Raw genomic sequence first — 18,305 nt, forward strand, 5'->3', positions numbered from 1 at the left:
TGCAAGTGACTGAGCAATTCACTGACACGTGTGCCCTTAATGTAGTTCTTAGGGAGATTCAGCGTGACACAGAGTGTGATAAGGCCGGCCCTTTGAAATACAGGTACAATTCATTTTTGCCAGCTGAGTGGACTGGAGCAACGTGAATTAAAGTGACTTGCTCAAGGACACAACGCATTGCCAGGAATTGAACTCACAACCTTACAATCGTGAGCCGAATGCCCTAACCACTAAGCCACACGCCTTCACAACACCTACGCCTACACACACATACAAGCGGCTGTCTCTCAATCGGCCGTGGGAAATCAACATTCACCATGTAGCAGTCCAAAAGAAAAAGAAGGAAGAGACTAAAAGTCTCACAGTAGAAAGAAAGGATGGGAATTGAACAGCATTTGACATCAACGAAATTTTCAATTGAAAAGAGAAAACAGGATTGAAGAATTTTGGGATTAGCCTTCAGTGGTAGAGGTTGTGGCTAGAGGAATCGTGAGAGAGAGAAAAAGAAAGCGAAGAATAAGTGTGAAAGGGCGCTATCTATCCCTAATGTGCATTATATAACATGGTTTATTAACCAAGCGTTTCTTTCAACATGTAAAACATGAGATAAGAGCCTTTAAAAGGTTTTTAAAGTTATATGTCAAATGTGTTTATTGTGTTATTGCAGTTTATTTTTTTCCCCATGAAATTATTTATGATCCAGAAGAAATCACCAGAATATAATGCACGAATGTAAATGCTTTTGAAATAATTTAGAAATTGATAACTGATGTTTTCAAAAAGATTTCCTTCAGATATATATTTTTTTCCTGACCATTTGTCCATCCATCCATCTATTCATTTACACTTATCATTCCTAAAATGGTCGTGGGAGTAGAGCCCTCAAGCACCTCCTCCATAGGGTCCTATGAGAAGCAATTGCCATTATACTTCCTTGCTATATTCCCAAGTACAACTATTTGAAACTATGGATAATATCCAACCATCTGACCCAGAGATCCATCTTGATCCCAGCTGGCATTAGAGTGATTCTGATTATGGTATTAGAGTGACCTTTGTCAATGCTCTGAACCACTCTAAAGGTCATCCAACCATCTCACTCTTATTTCTTTACTACCCACAAGGGGCTACACACAGAGGGGACAAACAAGGACAGACAAATGGATTAAGTCAATTATATCAACCCCAGTGCATAACTGGTACTTATTTAATTGACCCCGAAAGGATGAAAGGTAAGGTCAACCTCGGCGGAATTTGAACTCAGAACGTAGTGGCAGACGAAATACCTATTTCTTTACTACCCACAAGGGGTTAAACACAGAAGGGACAAACAAGGACAGACAAACGGATTAAGTCGATTATATCGACCCCAGTGTGTAAGGGATTAAGTCGATTATATTGACTCCAGTGCATAACTGGTACTTATTTAATCGACCTCAAAAGGATGAAAGGCAAAGTCGACCTCTGTGGAATTTGAACTCAGAACGTAGCGGCAGACGAAATACTGCTAAACATTTTGTCTGGTATGCTAACATTTCTACCAGCTCACTCATCTTGATCTACCACTAGGTCTTCTGCCTGTTGGCTTAGCTTGAAGAATTCATCTTGCAATTCTTTCCTGAGGAATTCTAATTATGCGTTTGTAATACTGGCGCTATGACCGCTCAATGCAGAGAAATAGCAGCTTGATCTGGAGAGACTCCCTGGTCTCTGAGCTATGCACACTGTCAAGTAATGTTACTACAGAAATCCTTTAGGGAACCCCATGTAAGGTGGTGAGCTGGCAGAAACATTAGCATGCTGGGCAAAATGCTTAGTGGTATTTCGTCTGCTGTTACGTTCTGAGCTCAAACTCTGCTGAGGTTGACTTTGCCTTTCATCATTTTGGGGCTGATAAATTAAGTACCAGTTACGTACTGGGGTCGATGTAATCGACTTCATCCATTTGTCTGTCCTTGTTTGTTCCCTGTATGTTTAGCCCCTTGTGGGCAATAAAGAAATAAGAAATCGTTCAGGGGAACCCCATTTCAGCTGCTTGTGTTCATGATTATACTCTTTCAGTTATTACTTAATATTAATGACCATAGATAAGGGTCAAGGGCATATATTCCACATGTGCTAGGTATGCACTGCACACCCATTGCAAATGGCAAATTCATTATAAATATTAACCTTATTCATTAATTTAATCACAAATCTCGTCTGCCGCTACGTTCTGAGTTCAAATTCACCCGAGGTCTACATTGCCTTTCATCCTTTCGGGATCAATAAACTAAGTACCAGTTATGCTCTAGAATTGATGTAATCGACTGTCCCCCACCCTTCCCCAAATTTCAGGATTAATTTAATCAAATCTTAATAGAAAACGTTTGTTATACCCTTGCTAGAAATTTGGTGGCATTGGGTGTGACAGCACACCTGATACAACAATCATCACATGCCACTGGGTGTGCAGTGCATACCTAGCACATGTGGTATATATGCCCCTGACCCTTATCTATGGTCATTAATATTAGGTCATAACTGAAAGAGTATAATCATGAACACAAGCAGCTGAAATGGGGTTCCCTTGAAGGATTTCTTATTTATTTATTACCCACAAGGGGCTAAACATAGAGGGTACAAACAAGGACAGATAAACGGATTAAGTTGATTACATCGACCCCAGTGTGTAACTGGTACTTAATTTATCAACCCCGATGAAAGGTAAAGTCGACCTCGGTGTATGATATGCAAGGACACTAGAAATTGAATTTAAGACAAGTTTGGCTTTTTTATCAACTTCTCTTCTGAAGATTGACTGCTGGGATTGGCACAATACTCTGTCAATTCCTGCAATTTTAACACCCAATTTAGCCTCCTGTCTTCCTGAGATCATTTGTAATACATCAAAATATTGATTTAAAATTTTGGCACAAGAGCAGTAATTGCCGTCGGAGACTTCAGTTTCTGGTAGGGCCACCCAAGGCGGATTATTCTGACAACCAGCAGTATCAGGGCCGCACCCGGCTAATGGGGCTCTGGTGAACAGAAGCGTCTGATCCGGCAACCGGTGGCTTCAACCCGTCCTGTCCCTGCGTCTGTGGAAAATCTACGGCAAACAAGACGTTCTCCCAACAGGGATATACTTGCGGCTGGGGACTGCTAGCGAACTTCCTATTCCCTAGATCCTTAAAATATTCCTCATGTATACCGCACCTTCTTCTAGTAATTTCAGGGGAGGGGGTAAGTCGATTACATCGACTCCAGTGCTCAAGTGGTATCCTAGAGAGATGAAAGGCAAAGTTGACCTCAGCAGAATTTGAACTCTGAATGTGAAAATGGACAAAATGCTGGAAAACATTTTGCCTGGCATGCTACTGAATCTGCCAGCTTGCTTGCTTTATAAAGGGTAAAGACCCCCTTCGGTCATGAATGACCATGGGATTGCACCTAGAAAGTTACCCTCCTAGACACAAGTCCAGGCAAGGTTGTTTATGGAAGACCAGCAGTCGCCCATGCATACCAGCCTCCCCTCTCCACGCCACCAGTGTTATCCAAGGGAAAGACAAAGGTCGATACAGCTTGGCACCAGTGACGTCGCAACTCATTTCTACAGCTGAGTGAACTGGAGCAACGTGAAATAAAGTGTTTTGCTCAAGAACACAACACGCAGCCCGGTCTGGGATTCGAGCTCACAACCTCACGATCGGAAGCTCGACGCTCTAACCACTGAGCCATGCGTCAAAATATCACCATAGGCGCAGGAGTGGCTGTGTGGTAAGTAGCTAGCTTACAAACCACATGGTTCTGGGTTCAATCCCACTGTGTGGCACCTTGGGCAAGTGCCTTCTGCTATAGCCTCGGGCTGACCAAAGCCTCGTGAGTGGATTTGGTAGACGGAAACTGAAAGAAACCCATCGTATATATGTATGTGTGTGTATATGTTTGTGTGTCTGTGTTTGTCCCCCAACATCGCTTGACAACTGATGCTGGTGTGTTTATGTCCCTGTAACTTAGTAGTTCGGCAAAAGAGACTGATAGAATAAGTACTAGGCTTACAAAGAATAAGTCCTGGGGTTGATTTCTTTGACTAAAGGCTGTGCTCCAGCATGGCCACAGTCAAATGACTGAAACAAGTAAATGAGTAAAAGAGAGTAAAGAGAGTAAAACTATTAATATAACTTCAACTGAAATTTGATAGGAAGATAGATTCTATTTCAACAGATTACATTTGGTATTTGTGAGTTTCCTTGAATAATCTCTCTCTATATAAACGGCAGTTTGTCTGTGCGTTTTCTGTGTGTCTGTTTGCTTGTACCCTCACCCTGACCACGGCTTTCAACCAATTCTGATGAAACTTGACACACACATAGCCCAATGTCATAATTCAAAACTAACGCAGCGAAAATTTTGAAAAGTTCCCCCAGTTCTGAAAAAAATCGATAAATTCGACATGGGGTCGAGAATTAGAAACACAAACCGCAAACTGTCTAGGGGACGCAACTCCACCTTTTTTAACTAAAAAAAAAATTTACCATAATTTTTTTCCATTTTTTTCCTAGTTTTTGGCTATAACTCTCTAAAAATGCTTTATAGTTATTTCCCTTACAAACCTGAGCAACGCCGGGCGATACTGCTAGTTGGTTATAAATTTAACAGTTATTGTCATAACGGAAAGTAGGTAACATACCTGTCTTAATTCTCCTATGTAGTACTGAGGTAGTATGTTGGAAGCTGCGTCTGAATGCCCTGTATCCTCAAACGTATGTGTGGCATCTCTTCCAGCATGTTCTAAGAGGATATCTTCTCCACCAGGATGCTAAAATGATAAAAAAATAGAAAAAAATTAAAATTAAAATTATAAAATGTTTATTTCACTTGCAAACTATATGTTTGTAAACTGTAAACATCTGAAATTAGTGTTTCATTTAAAGAGCTTTTGTTGCACAATAGATTTTGTCTAATATTGCTTTGAAACTTTTATTAGTTACTAGCTTAAAATCCACACTCTGTGCTGACTTTTAAGCTAGCTCCTGTGGAGGCCTAATTGTGCCTGTAGCCCAAAACTGAAGAGAGCTAAATAGCATAACTATAGTATGTCTGTAATGACTACCATAAATCCTTGAGTATAATCTGTAAATCCCTAGTGCGTACTATATACGAGGTTAAAAATGAAAAATATTTTCTAAGCAATGTCCGAGTCTCTATTTGCTGTCCGGCAATGTTTATTCAGATGCATCTTGTAATGTCGGGCACGAAAATACCTTAAGCTAAGCCTGAAAGCAATGAAGTCATAAAAGAATCATTCATAACTTGCAGTAAGCATCGACCCCAGTGCGTAACTGGTACTTATTTAATCGACCCCGAAAAGATGAAAGGCAAAGTCGACCTTGGCGGCCTCTGGTAACAAGTGTAGGAAAGCATCCCTCTAATAAGCCACCAACAGCAAAACTGAGGAAAAGTTTTAACCCTTTCATTACCATATTTATTTTGAGATGCTCTGTGTTTCATTCAATTAATTTTAAATATAACAAAGAATTTAGTAAAAGAACTTAGTTATCATTCAGCTAGTGTTGGGAACATAAACTGTGACTAAGATTTTGGTGGAAGATTTTAATTCAATACTTATGAAAACAAGACATTTGTACTACAGAACCAGAGGCAGTTTTTGCTGGGTTGGTATCAAAAGGGTTAAAGTGGCAAGCTGGCAGAAACGTTAGCATGCTGGGCAAAATGCTTAGCGGTATTTCGTCTGCCACTACGTTCTGAGTTCAAATTCCACCATGGTTGACTTTGCCTTTCATCCTTTCAGGGTCGATAAATTAAGTACCAGTTACGCACTGGGGTCGATATAATCGACTTAATCCGTTTGTCTGTCCTTGTTTGTCCTCTCTGAGTTTAGCCCCTTGTGGGTAGTAAAGAAATAGGTATTTCGTCTGCTGCTACATTCTGAGTTCAAATTCCGCCAAGGTCGACTTTGCCTTTCATCCTTTCAGGGTTGATTAAATAAGTACCAGTTACGCACTGGGGTCGATATAATTGACTTAATCCGTTTGTCTGTCCTCGTTTGTCCTCTCTGAGTTTAGCCCCTTGTGGGTAGTAAAGAAATAGGTATTACGTCTGCTGCTACATTCTGAGTTCAAATTCCGCCAAGGTCGACTTTGCCTTTCATCCTTTCAGGGTTGATTAAATAAGTACCAGTTACGCACTAGGGTCGATATAATTGACTTAATCCGTTTGTCTGTCCTTGTTTGTCCTCTCTGTGTTTAGCCCCTTGTGGGTGGGTAGTAAAGAAATAGGTATCAAAAGGGTTAAGATTCTTAGAGAATTGCTTCAATTCATCCTGAGATGGGTTTCTTAACAGATGAATTCAGCCATCATATGAAGCACTTGTTATACAAGAATCAATTACATCAGCGACCGATATTTATAATAGTTTCCTGATCAATAAATATCTGATACTTATTGAACACTTATCTATTGTCATCGTAGCTTTCTTCCTCTAGATATCTGTAACTCTATCATTCTTTCATTCATTCATTCTTTCTTTGTAGAACTTGAAAGAATAATGTTTTTCTATGCATGCATGCATGAGTGACTTGCAGCTGTTGCAACATGTCCATGTATACGCTTCAGTTTCCTGCTTACTTTCAAAAACAATATATAAAATGTGTGTGTTCTTATTTTGTAGTATTTATGCTGTAGTAAATCAATTGCATATAAAAGGTGAGGCCACACCGTCATCGTCATCACCGTCATTTAACGTCAGTTTTTCATGCTGTCCATGTTGGACGGTTTGACCGCAGCTGGCCAACTGAAGAGCTGCCTGGGCTCCATTGTCTGTTTTGGCATGGTTTCTATGGCTGGATGCCCTTCCTTACACCAACCAGTTAACAGAGTGTACCAGTTGCTTTTTATGTGGCACAAGCCCCCATGAACCTGCAAAATTAGGAATGCTCAGCTACAGAGGGATTCCTTATCTTGCAGGCTCATGGATAATAATATATATATATATATATCACTGTGATCACTGTGACCGCCCAGGTTATCAGATGTTGCTACACATTGCTGGTCACAATTCGTTTAGCATTGTTTTAGCTTTCAAATGATGCAACCCTGCTGGCTAAGTGAGCAGGCCAACAGAAGAAAGAGTGAGAGAAAGTTGTGGTGAAAGGGTACAGCAGGGATCGCCACCACCCCCTGGCGGAGCCTCATGGAGCTTTAGGTGTTTTTGCTCAATAAACACTCACAACGCCCGGTCTGGGAATTGAAACTGCGATCCTACAACCACAAGTCTGCTGCCCTAACCACTGGGCCATTGTGCCTCCACATGATATATATATATATGTATGTATGTATGTATGTATGTATGTATGTATGTATGTATGTATGGCGCAAAAGTGAAAACAAATACATGAAAATGAGATAAAAATATAAAAAGCTTTATGCTCAGAGAAAAAAAAGAAAGAAATGTCTTTTATATTATAAGTATGTGGTCTCCTATAGAAATTAAAGACAAGGAGAGAAAAATGAGGCACAGAAGTGGCTGTGTGGTAAGAAGCTTGCTTCCCAACCACATGGTTCTAGGTTCAGTCCCACTGCATGGTACCTTAGGCAAGTGTCTTCTACTACAGCTTTGAGCCGATCAAAGCCTTGTGAACAGATTTGATAGATGGAAACTGAAAGAAGCTTGTCGTATATATATATATATATATATATATATATATATATATATTATATATATATATACATACATGTATATATATATATACATGTATATATATATATACATATATATACATATATATATGCATATATATGTATATATATATATACATGTATATATATATATATGTGTGTGTGTGTGTGTATGCATGTATGTATGTATTTGTGTGTTTGTGTTTATCCTTCCACCATCATTTAACAACCAATGGTGGTGTGTTTACATCCCTGTAACTTAGCGGTTCAGCAAAAGAGACCATTAGAATAAGTACTAAGCTTACAAAGAATAAGTCCGGGGGTCGATTTGTTTGACTGAAGGCGGTGCTCCAGCATGGCCGCAGTCAAATGACTGAAACAAGAGTGAGAGAAAAGAAGAAACGTGTCCCAATTAGATAGTCACCGCATGCTGAAATGACTGGAAGAAGAAGAGGTTGCTAGAGGTGTGTGTGTGTGTGTGTGTGTGTGTGTGTGTGGCAACGAGGGTTGACTTGAGGTGAGGGTGGCATATGTAGCATATGATAGAAAATGTTTGTTTTCTATGCTGGCATGGGTTAGATGGTTTGACCAGAGCTGGCAAGCAAGAGAACCACACTAGGTTAGCATTTGATTCGGTTTCTACAGCTGGATGCCCTTTCTAATGCCACTCATATAAATGAATATATACTCTTCTGACTCGAAACTGATTTGGAGACAAGCAGCAATAACAACGTTCTGTTGATGACCAAGAAAATTAAGGTATTGAAGAAAAATTGAAGAAGGTTTCTCAGATGTAGGCACAGGAGTGGCTGTGGGGTAAGTAGCTTGCTAACCAACCACATGGTTCTGGGTTCAGTCCCACTGCGTGGCATCTTGGGCGAGTGTCTTCTACTATAGCCTTGGGCCGACCAAGGACTTGTGAGTGGATTTGGTAGACGGAAACTGAAAGAAGCCTGTTGTATATATATATATACGTCCAACCCATGCTAGCATGGAAAACGGACGTTAAACGATGATGATGATATATACATATATGTATATATATGTATATATATATATATGTATATATATATATGTATATATATATATATATATATGTATGTATGTGTGTGTGTGTGTATGTTTGCATGTGTGTGTGTAATTCGATTGATCGGGAAATAGAAAATTGCGTAAACCTTGCAAAGATGCTCAATGTAAAGATATAATAAAAACGGATTACAGAATTAGAGAATTAGAATGGATTTTTTTTCTCAAGGCCAATAGTAGTAAATACCTACCAAAAACAAATTAATGAAAAGGAAAAAATTGCAGAAGGGACACAACTGCTATAGTAGAGTTACTTCCCTTTACAAATAAAATTGGCGGTGATGTGAAAATTGTTATTGTTGTAATCCACTTCCTCCCCGATTCTCCTTCTCCCCATGGTCGTCGTCGTCGTCATAGTAGTAGTCGTAGTAGTAGTAGTCACAACCACCACCACCAACGTTGACAAGAACTTCGCGTTAGCACACTGGGCGGATCTTTTCGGTTTGAACGGCAGTTTTTAAAAAATAATTTCCACGTAACTAAACACTTTTAAACTTCGTAAACTGGTAGAATGTGTCTATAAAACATATTTTTTCTCTTGGCTTTATTGAGAAAATTCTATAGTTTGTAAGATATTTGTTGGTATTTTTTCTTCAATTTCTGCATTTTCGGATCTTTTCGTTTTGAACGGCAGTTTTTCTAGCGGTGTCATATGAAATTGTCACCCATAATTATGACCCTAGTATCGATCTATTGCATTTCAATCTATTTTAGGGTTAGGTTTAGTTAGGGTTACGGTTTGGGTTAGGGGTGGGGGGAAGGGTATCTTTTTTCTTCACAAATGTAAACAAACCCAGTCTGTTTCTTAAACGAGGGACATATTCATACGGCACAGAATGTTTTCACCTCAATAGACGTCATTGATTGGTTGAAATTGCAGAAATTGAAGAAAAAAACAACGATTATCTTAGAAACTATAGAATTTTCTCAATAAAGCCGTGAGAAAAAGATGTTTTATAAACACATTCTACCAGTATACGAAGTTTAAAAGTGTTTAGTTACGTGGAAATCATTTTAAAAAACTGCCGTTCAAACCGAAAAGATCCCAGCTGAGTACTGTGGGATCAATGTTATCAACTTACCCGCTCCCTACGAAATTGCTGGCCTTGTGCCAGAATTTGAAATAAATATTTTCCGGTTATAAGGCGACTAGCTGGCTGAATCATCAGCGGACCGGACAAAATGCTTGGCGGTATTTCGTCCGTTTTGTCGTTCTGAGTTCAAATTCTGCCGAGGTCGATTTAGTTTTTCCTCTTTTCGGAATCGATAAAATATGAACCAGCTGAACCCTGGGATCGATATAATCGGGATATTTTCGGTTTGAACGGCAGTTTTTTTAAATATAATTTCAACGTAACTAAACACTTTAAACTTCGTGTACTGGTAGAATGTGTTTATAAAACATCTTTTTCTCTTGGCTATATTGAGAAAATTCTATAGTTTGTAAGGTATTTGTTGTTTTTTTACTTCAGTTTCTGCAATTTCAACCAATCAATGACATCTATTGAGGTAAAAAACATTCTGTGCCGTATGAATATGTCCCTCGTTTAAGAAACAGATTGGGTTTATTTACATTTGTGAAGAAAAATAGATACCCCTCCCTAACCCTAACCCTAACCCTAAAACAGATTGAAATGCAATAGATCGATACTAGGGTCATAATTATGGGTGACAATTTCATATGACACCGCTAGAAAAAACTGCCGTTCAAACCGAAAAGATCCTATAATCGACTTAACTCCTCTTGCAAAACTGCTGGCCTTGTGCAAACATTTAAAATCAATATTTTCCAGTTATTGCAAAACAACAAATCGATATAGAGATCGATTGCACTTCTGCCGGAAGCGAACTGATGTCTTGAAATTAAAATAGCAGAGTAGTCACCCTTGAATTGGCAATCTCGGCTTATTGCTGAAGTTTTATTAAACATTGCAAATTGTCAAACTCTTTTAAACAGCCCCAAGTGGCATCTCCCCGTTGTTGATTAGAGACAGGGGTCATTCTGCTCGCTCTGATTTCTCACCCTGCCTTCAGTCCAGACCTTGCAATATCAGATTAAGACCTTTTCTGAGCCATGGCTCATTTCATTCATGGACAGAAGTTCAACAATTTGGATGAATTTGAAAACAGGTACAAGGAGATTTTTGCTTCAAAAACAGCCAAATTGTATAAACATGGAATTGAGCTACTGGCACAAAGATGGCAACTAACAATAGAATATGGGGATATGTTTTGATAAATCAAAAATCTTCCTAATAAAATCTTGAAATACGAAATATCAAATACAAAAAACCCCCAAAAAAACTCTAGTTTTTATTTATTGCTTGACCATAAAGGCAGTTTGTATTCAGAGATTCATTTCAATTTTTTTTTATGATTTATTTTCGCTATTAGCAGAAAAGTATTTAAAAATTGAACATCAAAATAAAAATCAAATGGAATTGTAGTTGTCATAACTGCGCCGGTGGCACATAAAAAGCACCATCCAAACGTGGCCAATGCCAGCATCGCCTTGGCTGGCTTCCGTGCCGGTGGCACGTAAAAAGCACTAGCCAATCGTGGCTGTTGCCAGCCTCCTGTAGCCCCTGTGCTGGTGGCATGTAAAGAGCACCAGCCGATTGTGGCCATTGCCAGCCTCCTCTGGCCCCTGTGCCGGTGGTACGTAAAAAGCACCCGCTACACTCACAGACTGGTTGGCGTTAGGAAGGTCATCCAGCTGTAGAAACAATGCCAGATCAGACTGGAGCCTGGTGCAGCTCCTGGCTTCTCAGACCTTGGTCAAACTGTCCAACCCATGCTAGCATGGAAAACGGACGTTAAACGATAATGATAATGATGATGATGATGATGATCAGTATTTTAATGCTTTAGTTAATGACTTGCTTTAAATTTTAGATACTGAAAGGTGGCACATAAAAAGCACATCCAACGTGGCCAATGCCAGCATCGCCTTGGCTGGCTTCCGTGCCGGTGGCACGTAAAAAGCACTAGCCAATCGTGGCTGTTGCCAGCCTCCTGTAGCCCCTGTGCTGGTGGCATGTAAAGAGCACCAGCCGATTGTGGCCATTGCCAGCCTCCTCTGGCCCCTGTGCCGGTGGTACGTAAAAAGCACCCGCTACACTCACAGACTGGTTGGCGTTAGGAAGGTCATCCAGCTGTAGAAACAATGCCAGATCAGACTGGAGCCTGGTGCAGCTTCCTGGCTTCTCAGACCTTGGTCAAACTGTCCAACCCATGCTAGCATGGAAAACGGACGTTAAACGATAATGATAATGATGATGATGATGATGATCAGTATTTTAATGCTTTAGTTAATGACTTGCTTTAAATTTTAGATACTGAAAGGTGGCACATAAAAAGCACCATCCAAACGTGGCCAATGCCAGCATCGCCTTGGCTGGCTTCCGTGCCGGTGGCACGTAAAAAGCACTAGCCGATCGTGGCTGTTGCCAGCCTCCTGTAGCCCCTGTGCTGGTGGCATGTAAAGAGCACCAGCCGATTGTGGCCATTGCCAGCCTCCTCTGGCCCCTGTGCCGGTGGTACGTAAAAAGCACATGAAACCAAAAAGGCAGGTAAACATCAGCCATACCTTCACAGATACAATGGTAAACATTGGAAAGAGGCCAAATCTTAGAGTATTTCAAGAGTATGTATGTCATATGTACTAGCTCAGATGCAGGGAAGAAATTGGATTAAAAACTATAGCTTTAAAAGAAAAAAAAAATGAAAACAGATTTAAGAGGAAGATAACAAAAAATGACAAAATTAAATAATGATATAAATTAAATGTCATAAAGTTATCTAAGTAAGGAGTTTAGAAACTGAATATAGAAAATGTACATAGCCTCCCTGCTGCTTCACTTAACTCCTATAGCTAATACAGAATAACTAAGAGCTAAATCCAGCTGTAGAAACAATGCCAGATCAGACTGGAGCCTGGTGCAGCTTCCTGGCTTCTCAGACCTTGGTCAAACTGTCCAACCCATGCTAGCATGGAAAACGGACGTTGAACGATAATGATAATGATGATGATGATGATGATCAGTATTTTAATGCTTTAGTTAATGACTTGCTTTAAATTTTAGATACTGAAAGGTATGAGTGATAGATTCTTTTTGCCATTACATTTAAAACTAGTAATTCAGTTATATTTAGATGGTATTTTTCTCACTTGTTTCAGTCATTGGGCTGTGGCCATGCTGCTGCCTTCAAGGGATTGTTAGGTGGGCTAATTGTTCTTGGTACTTATTTTTCTTAAAATCTGGTACTTTTTACATTAGTCTCTTTTGCTGAACCTCTATGTTGCCAGGACATCAAAAAAACAACGCTATTTGTCAAGAAGTGAGAGAGAAAGACAAATATGGACACACACACACACACACACACACACACACACACACACACACACATTTATATAAATAAGGATAAGATCGTTATTTAAATACTGATCTTATCAGGCGGCCAGCATGGGAATAAAAACCTCCGAAGGTGATAATTATTATTAAAATCATAATTTAGAGTATCTAAGAGATACCACCACGCTGGAAATAGCAGCCAAAACTTGACTCTTAAACCACATTAAATGTTAATTTAAGGAACATTTAATGTTGTTTCAGAGTTAAGTTTTGGCTGCTATTTCCAGCATGGTGGTATCTCTTAGATACCCTAAATTATAACACACACACACACACACACACACACACAATGGGCTTCCTCACAATTTCTGTCTACCAAATCCAATCACAAGGCATTGGTCAGTCTGGAGTTATAGTAGAAGACCCTTGTCTAAGTTACCTCGCCGTAGGACTGAACCCCAAACTACATGATTGCAAATTAAGCATCTTAACCACACAGCTGTACCTCAGTGAGTTGCTTTTGTTGCATTTAATGTGAATCTTACCTTGCTAAGGAATTCAGTTATATCGTAGACTTTATCTCGTATCACAATCCAACAAGAGTCTGAAACGCTATGTTCTGATACATCTTTCATGGAAAATGTTGTAGTGCCTGAGCTGGTATCACAGATATTGTGGTTGATATCACTCACTGGTCCAGTACTCTATAAATGAAAATAAATATAGTGTTAGTAAGCTAATTAGGCGACAAAGGAATAAATGATTATCTTCTGAACTTCATTAGCTTCAAGCTGTTTCTGCTATGATATGCAATGCACTCATAGTTGAGTGCTTAAGTAACACCTTATAGCTTCATCAGACCCTTAAATATGAAGTCTTTTGTCATCTTATTTTCTCAAAATCGAAATCGATCAACATCAATGGCAATTGTAGCTGTGATACCAGTGCCGGTGGCATGTAAGAGAACCATCTGAACGTGGCCATTGCCAGCGCTGCCCCGACTAGCCTCTGTGCCGGTGGCACGTAAAAAGCACCATCCGATTGTGGCCGCTGCCAGCCTCGTCTGGCCCCCGTGCTGGTGGCACGTGAAAAGCACCCACTACACTCACGGATTGGTTGGCGTTAGGAAAGGCATCAAGCTGTAGAAACACTGCCAGATCAGACTGGATCCTGGTGCAGCCTCCTGGCTTCCCAGACCCCGGTTGAACCATCCAACCCATGCTAGCATGGAAAACAGACGTTAAACGATGATGATGATGATGATGATAATGATGAATTACAGAAATATTTTCATAGCAGCTGATTAAATTATTTCATAATCTTACTGTAAAATTCATTGAAAATATTAAAGAAATCCGAATTTTCCAAATTCCAATTTATGTCATCATCCTCATCATCATTATCATCACCAAATGCGCACTTTTCTTTGTATGCATGGAGCAGAGATGGAGCTTTATTAAGGCAGATCTTTTTATGGCCAGATGCCCTTCTTGTCACCAATCCTCACCTGTTTCCAAGCAAGGTAACGTTTCCCTTGGCTAGACATTTTACATGGAAAACTGGAAATGAACAATATGCTGGTTTACAACCATCACATGATGCCAAGTCAAGGGTGCACAAACTCAACCACATCTATCTATCTATCTATCTATCTATCTATCTATCTATCTATCTATTATCTATCTATCTATCTATCTCTCTCTCTCTCCTCTCTCTCTCTCTATATATATATATATATATATATATATATATAATATATATATATATACATATATATATTATGGGGTTCTTTCATTTTCTATCTGCAAATTCTACTCACAAGATTTTGGTCAGCCCAGGGATGATACAGTTATATAGTTTCAAAACAATTATTTAAAAAAAAATTTAATGACATAACAGTAAACTTTTAGACTTTGATTGGTGCTACTTTGGTGTGTGTGATCTACAACTTCAATATATAGTGCGTGTGTTTTTATTGACTAAACTGGCAACATGACCATCCCTAAATACAACAATAACCTAAAGTAATCGCCCTTTAAGTTGTTGATCACATGCCAAAGCAGCACCCATTGATCTATGTCAATTGTCTGGTAGGAATTATTAAAGCTAAAAATGTAGGCATAAAATACAAATAGAGAAAATACTTGCTGATTCTTTGGACCAAATTAAATCGTAAAAATGCCGGTTCAACAGATTGCTTGCTGTGGAGCTAATTGTGTCCATAACACCCTTTTTAGATTGGTCTTTTAATGCCATTTTTTGCTCTGTTACCATGAAATGTAATCCAAGGTATGTGTGAAGATCTTCTTAACACCTGAAAAGATAAAAGACTGATTAAAAACAGGTGTCTTGTAATGATGGGGAACATTATTTTGTAATATTTGTAATTCATTTGTTAGAAATATGCTTGTTCCAGTCCTGGTTATCTCTTATATAAAATCCGTTCTGTCTGTCTGTCTGTGTGTCTTCTTGGATCTCGGGCATCCTCCATCCAATTGCGCTCAAATTTGATATGTAGATACCGACGGTATCAGGGCGTTAATAAGTCTCGAAAAAATTACAAAAATCGATTCCAGGTGAGACGGGCTTCTTTCAGTTTCCATCTACCAAATCCACTCACAAGGCTTTGGTCGGCCCGAAACTATAGCAGAAGACACTTGCCCAAAGTGCCACACAGTGGGACTGAACCCGGAACCATGTGGTTTGTAAGCAAGCTACTTACCACACAGCTACTCCTACGCCTTTAAAATAAAAATGATACAAAACAAACTCCACACCCTGTGTTGAACAGTTATCTCTGGTATTTTCTGTGTTTAAGATTGCAAACATGTCATTGCAAAGTGCTGCCACTCATGTCTGTGACTTCTATAATGCAAGCTCATGAGGTTCCTTCTTTAGGCATGATACCCTCATCCTGATTTGGCAGAGAAGAGCTGCTGCCTGGATGTTTCTGCAGTAACAGTTCGGAAAAGGAATCTATTTGTTAGTGCAGTGCTTTTCAAACTTTTTGCTGGAGCGGAACCCCAAGGAAACATTCCACTGGCTCGAGGAACTCCTGTGCAATAATTTAATAGTCTTATGCACACATATCTGCGCAGGAAAATTAAAAATTACTGCTGATTTTAGCAGTTTTGTAACTTCTTGCGGAACCCCTGGACTGTACTGGCAGAACCCTAAGGTTCCGCGGAACCCTGGTTTCCCACCTCTCTGCCTTGTGGTGGTGGTGCTGGTGGTGGGGCAGCTTTTAACCCTTTCATCACTGTATTTATTTTGAGATGCTCTGTGTTTCTTTCAATTATTCTAAATATAACAAAGAATTTAGCAAAATAACTTAGTTATCATTCAGATACTGTTAGGAAAATAAATCGTGACTAAGTTTGATGGAAGATTTTAATTCAAAAATTATGGAAACAAAGAATTTTGTACTCAAAGCCAGAGCCGGTTTCAGCCAGGTTGATAATGAAAGGGTTAATGGTTCACAGTGACAAAGTTAGTATTGGAAAAAGTGTTGCAATATGTGACATCCTAGATTTGGGATTTGGTTCTTTATTTTGTTTAACACTTTAGCATTTAAATTGACCATTTCTGGCCCAGATACTCTTCTTGTTTTATGCTCAAACCAGCTAGATCCAGCTTCTCACCCCTGTCTTACTTTTGTCATACTAAAGATAAGCAATCACATCATCTAAATCTTGAAGCTACAAGATGATGCAGGATTAATTTAAAGCAATGTGGACGACTAAATGTTGATGACAACATCAATATAGTGAATATACTATTGCCTTTTGTATTTGCTTCATTCGTTGGACTATGGCCATGTTGGGGCATTGCCTTGAAGGGTTTAGTTGAGCATGTTGACCCTAGTACTCATTTTTTTAAAGCCTGATACTTATTTTGTCATTCTGTTTTTGATGAACTGCTAAGTCACGGGGATATAAACAAAGCAACACCGGTTGTAAAGAAATGGCAGGAGAACAAACACTAACTCAAAGACATACACACAGTTTCCACTTTCCACACAGTTTGCACTTTCTACAGAGTTTCCACTTTCCACACAGTTTCCACTTTCTACACAGTTTCCACTTTCCACACAGTCTCCACTTCCCACTTTCCACTTTCCACACAGTTTCCACTTTCCAGATTCACTCACAAAGTATTGGTCAACTTGGGGCTATAACTCGAAGACACTTGTCCAAGGTGTCATGCAGTGGGAGTGAACCCAAAACCACATGGATGCAAAGTGAGTTTCTTAACCACATAGCCGTGCCTGCACCCATTGAGATGTTGTTTTAGTGTTATGATTTTTTGGATTGTATTTTACTATTAATAAAACTTCCTCAGCTAAGCTATTTTTTTTCACTATTCCGTTATCAGCTATTTTTCTACCTGGTTTTCTTTCATGTTCTGAGTTGTAATAAGTTTCAATGGTTCCTTAATGCATGATCAGTGAGAAAGAAAGAGAAAGCGATATATATATATATATATATATGAGAGAAAGAGAGAGAGAGACTCCCTTCGGTCATGACTGTCCATGGGATTGCACCTAGAAAGTTACAATCCCAGGCACAAGTCCGGGTAAAGTTGTTTATGGAAGACCAGCAGTCGCCCATGCATACAGGCCTCCCCTTCCCCATGCCACCAGTGTTATCCAAGGGAAAGGCAAAGCGGCCGATACAGCTTGGCACCTGTGACGTCGCAACTCATTTCTACTGCTGAGTGGACTTGAGCAATGTGAAATAAAGTGTCTTGCTCAAGAAACACCACGAAGCCCGGTCCAGGATTGGAACTCACAACCTCACGATCGAAAGCTTGGAGCTCTAACCACTGAGCCATGCGCCTTCACACACACACACACACACACACACACACACACACATACACACACACACACACACACACACACACACACACACACACACATTTATTTCCTCTGTACTTTGTACATGGTACGAAACTGAGTAATACCATGTGGTTACTAACTGAAGAAAAATTAGGGACCTTCTGTGTCTGCTTCTGTCTGTTTGTGCACTCTATATACGTTATTTTTATTTATTTATGCGCCCTTTTAAAGTCTAGCTAGGCTCGTGGGCTCGGTTTACCAGTTACTATGGCGTATGTGTGCCCCTCCCCCCACCAGCTGGACGGGACGCCAGTCCATCGCAGCGTTACTCAAGAAACAGGAAG

The 18,305-nt window shown here is 39.7% G+C and overlaps 1 protein-coding gene across 1 annotated transcript in view; it reads right to left on the bottom strand.

Annotated features, from left to right (window-relative positions):
* The window catches only part of LOC115221758 (cytochrome b5), a 42,398-nt gene that overhangs the window by 1,641 nt on the left and 22,452 nt on the right, over nt 1-18,305 (bottom strand). Inside the window, exons 2-4 of the mRNA XM_029791978.2 lie at nt 15,270-15,435; nt 13,667-13,825; nt 4,673-4,801 (exon numbers count right to left, since the gene is read on the bottom strand). Coding sequence (XP_029647838.1) covers nt 4,673-4,801; nt 13,667-13,825; nt 15,270-15,395 — 414 coding nt within the window. The 5' untranslated portion in view covers nt 15,396-15,435. The remainder of the gene's footprint in view (nt 1-4,672; nt 4,802-13,666; nt 13,826-15,269; nt 15,436-18,305) is intronic.

Source organism: Octopus sinensis, linkage group LG18 (genome assembly GCF_006345805.1).
Source record: "Octopus sinensis linkage group LG18, ASM634580v1, whole genome shotgun sequence".
Lineage (NCBI taxonomy): Eukaryota > Metazoa > Mollusca > Cephalopoda > Octopoda > Octopodidae > Octopus > Octopus sinensis.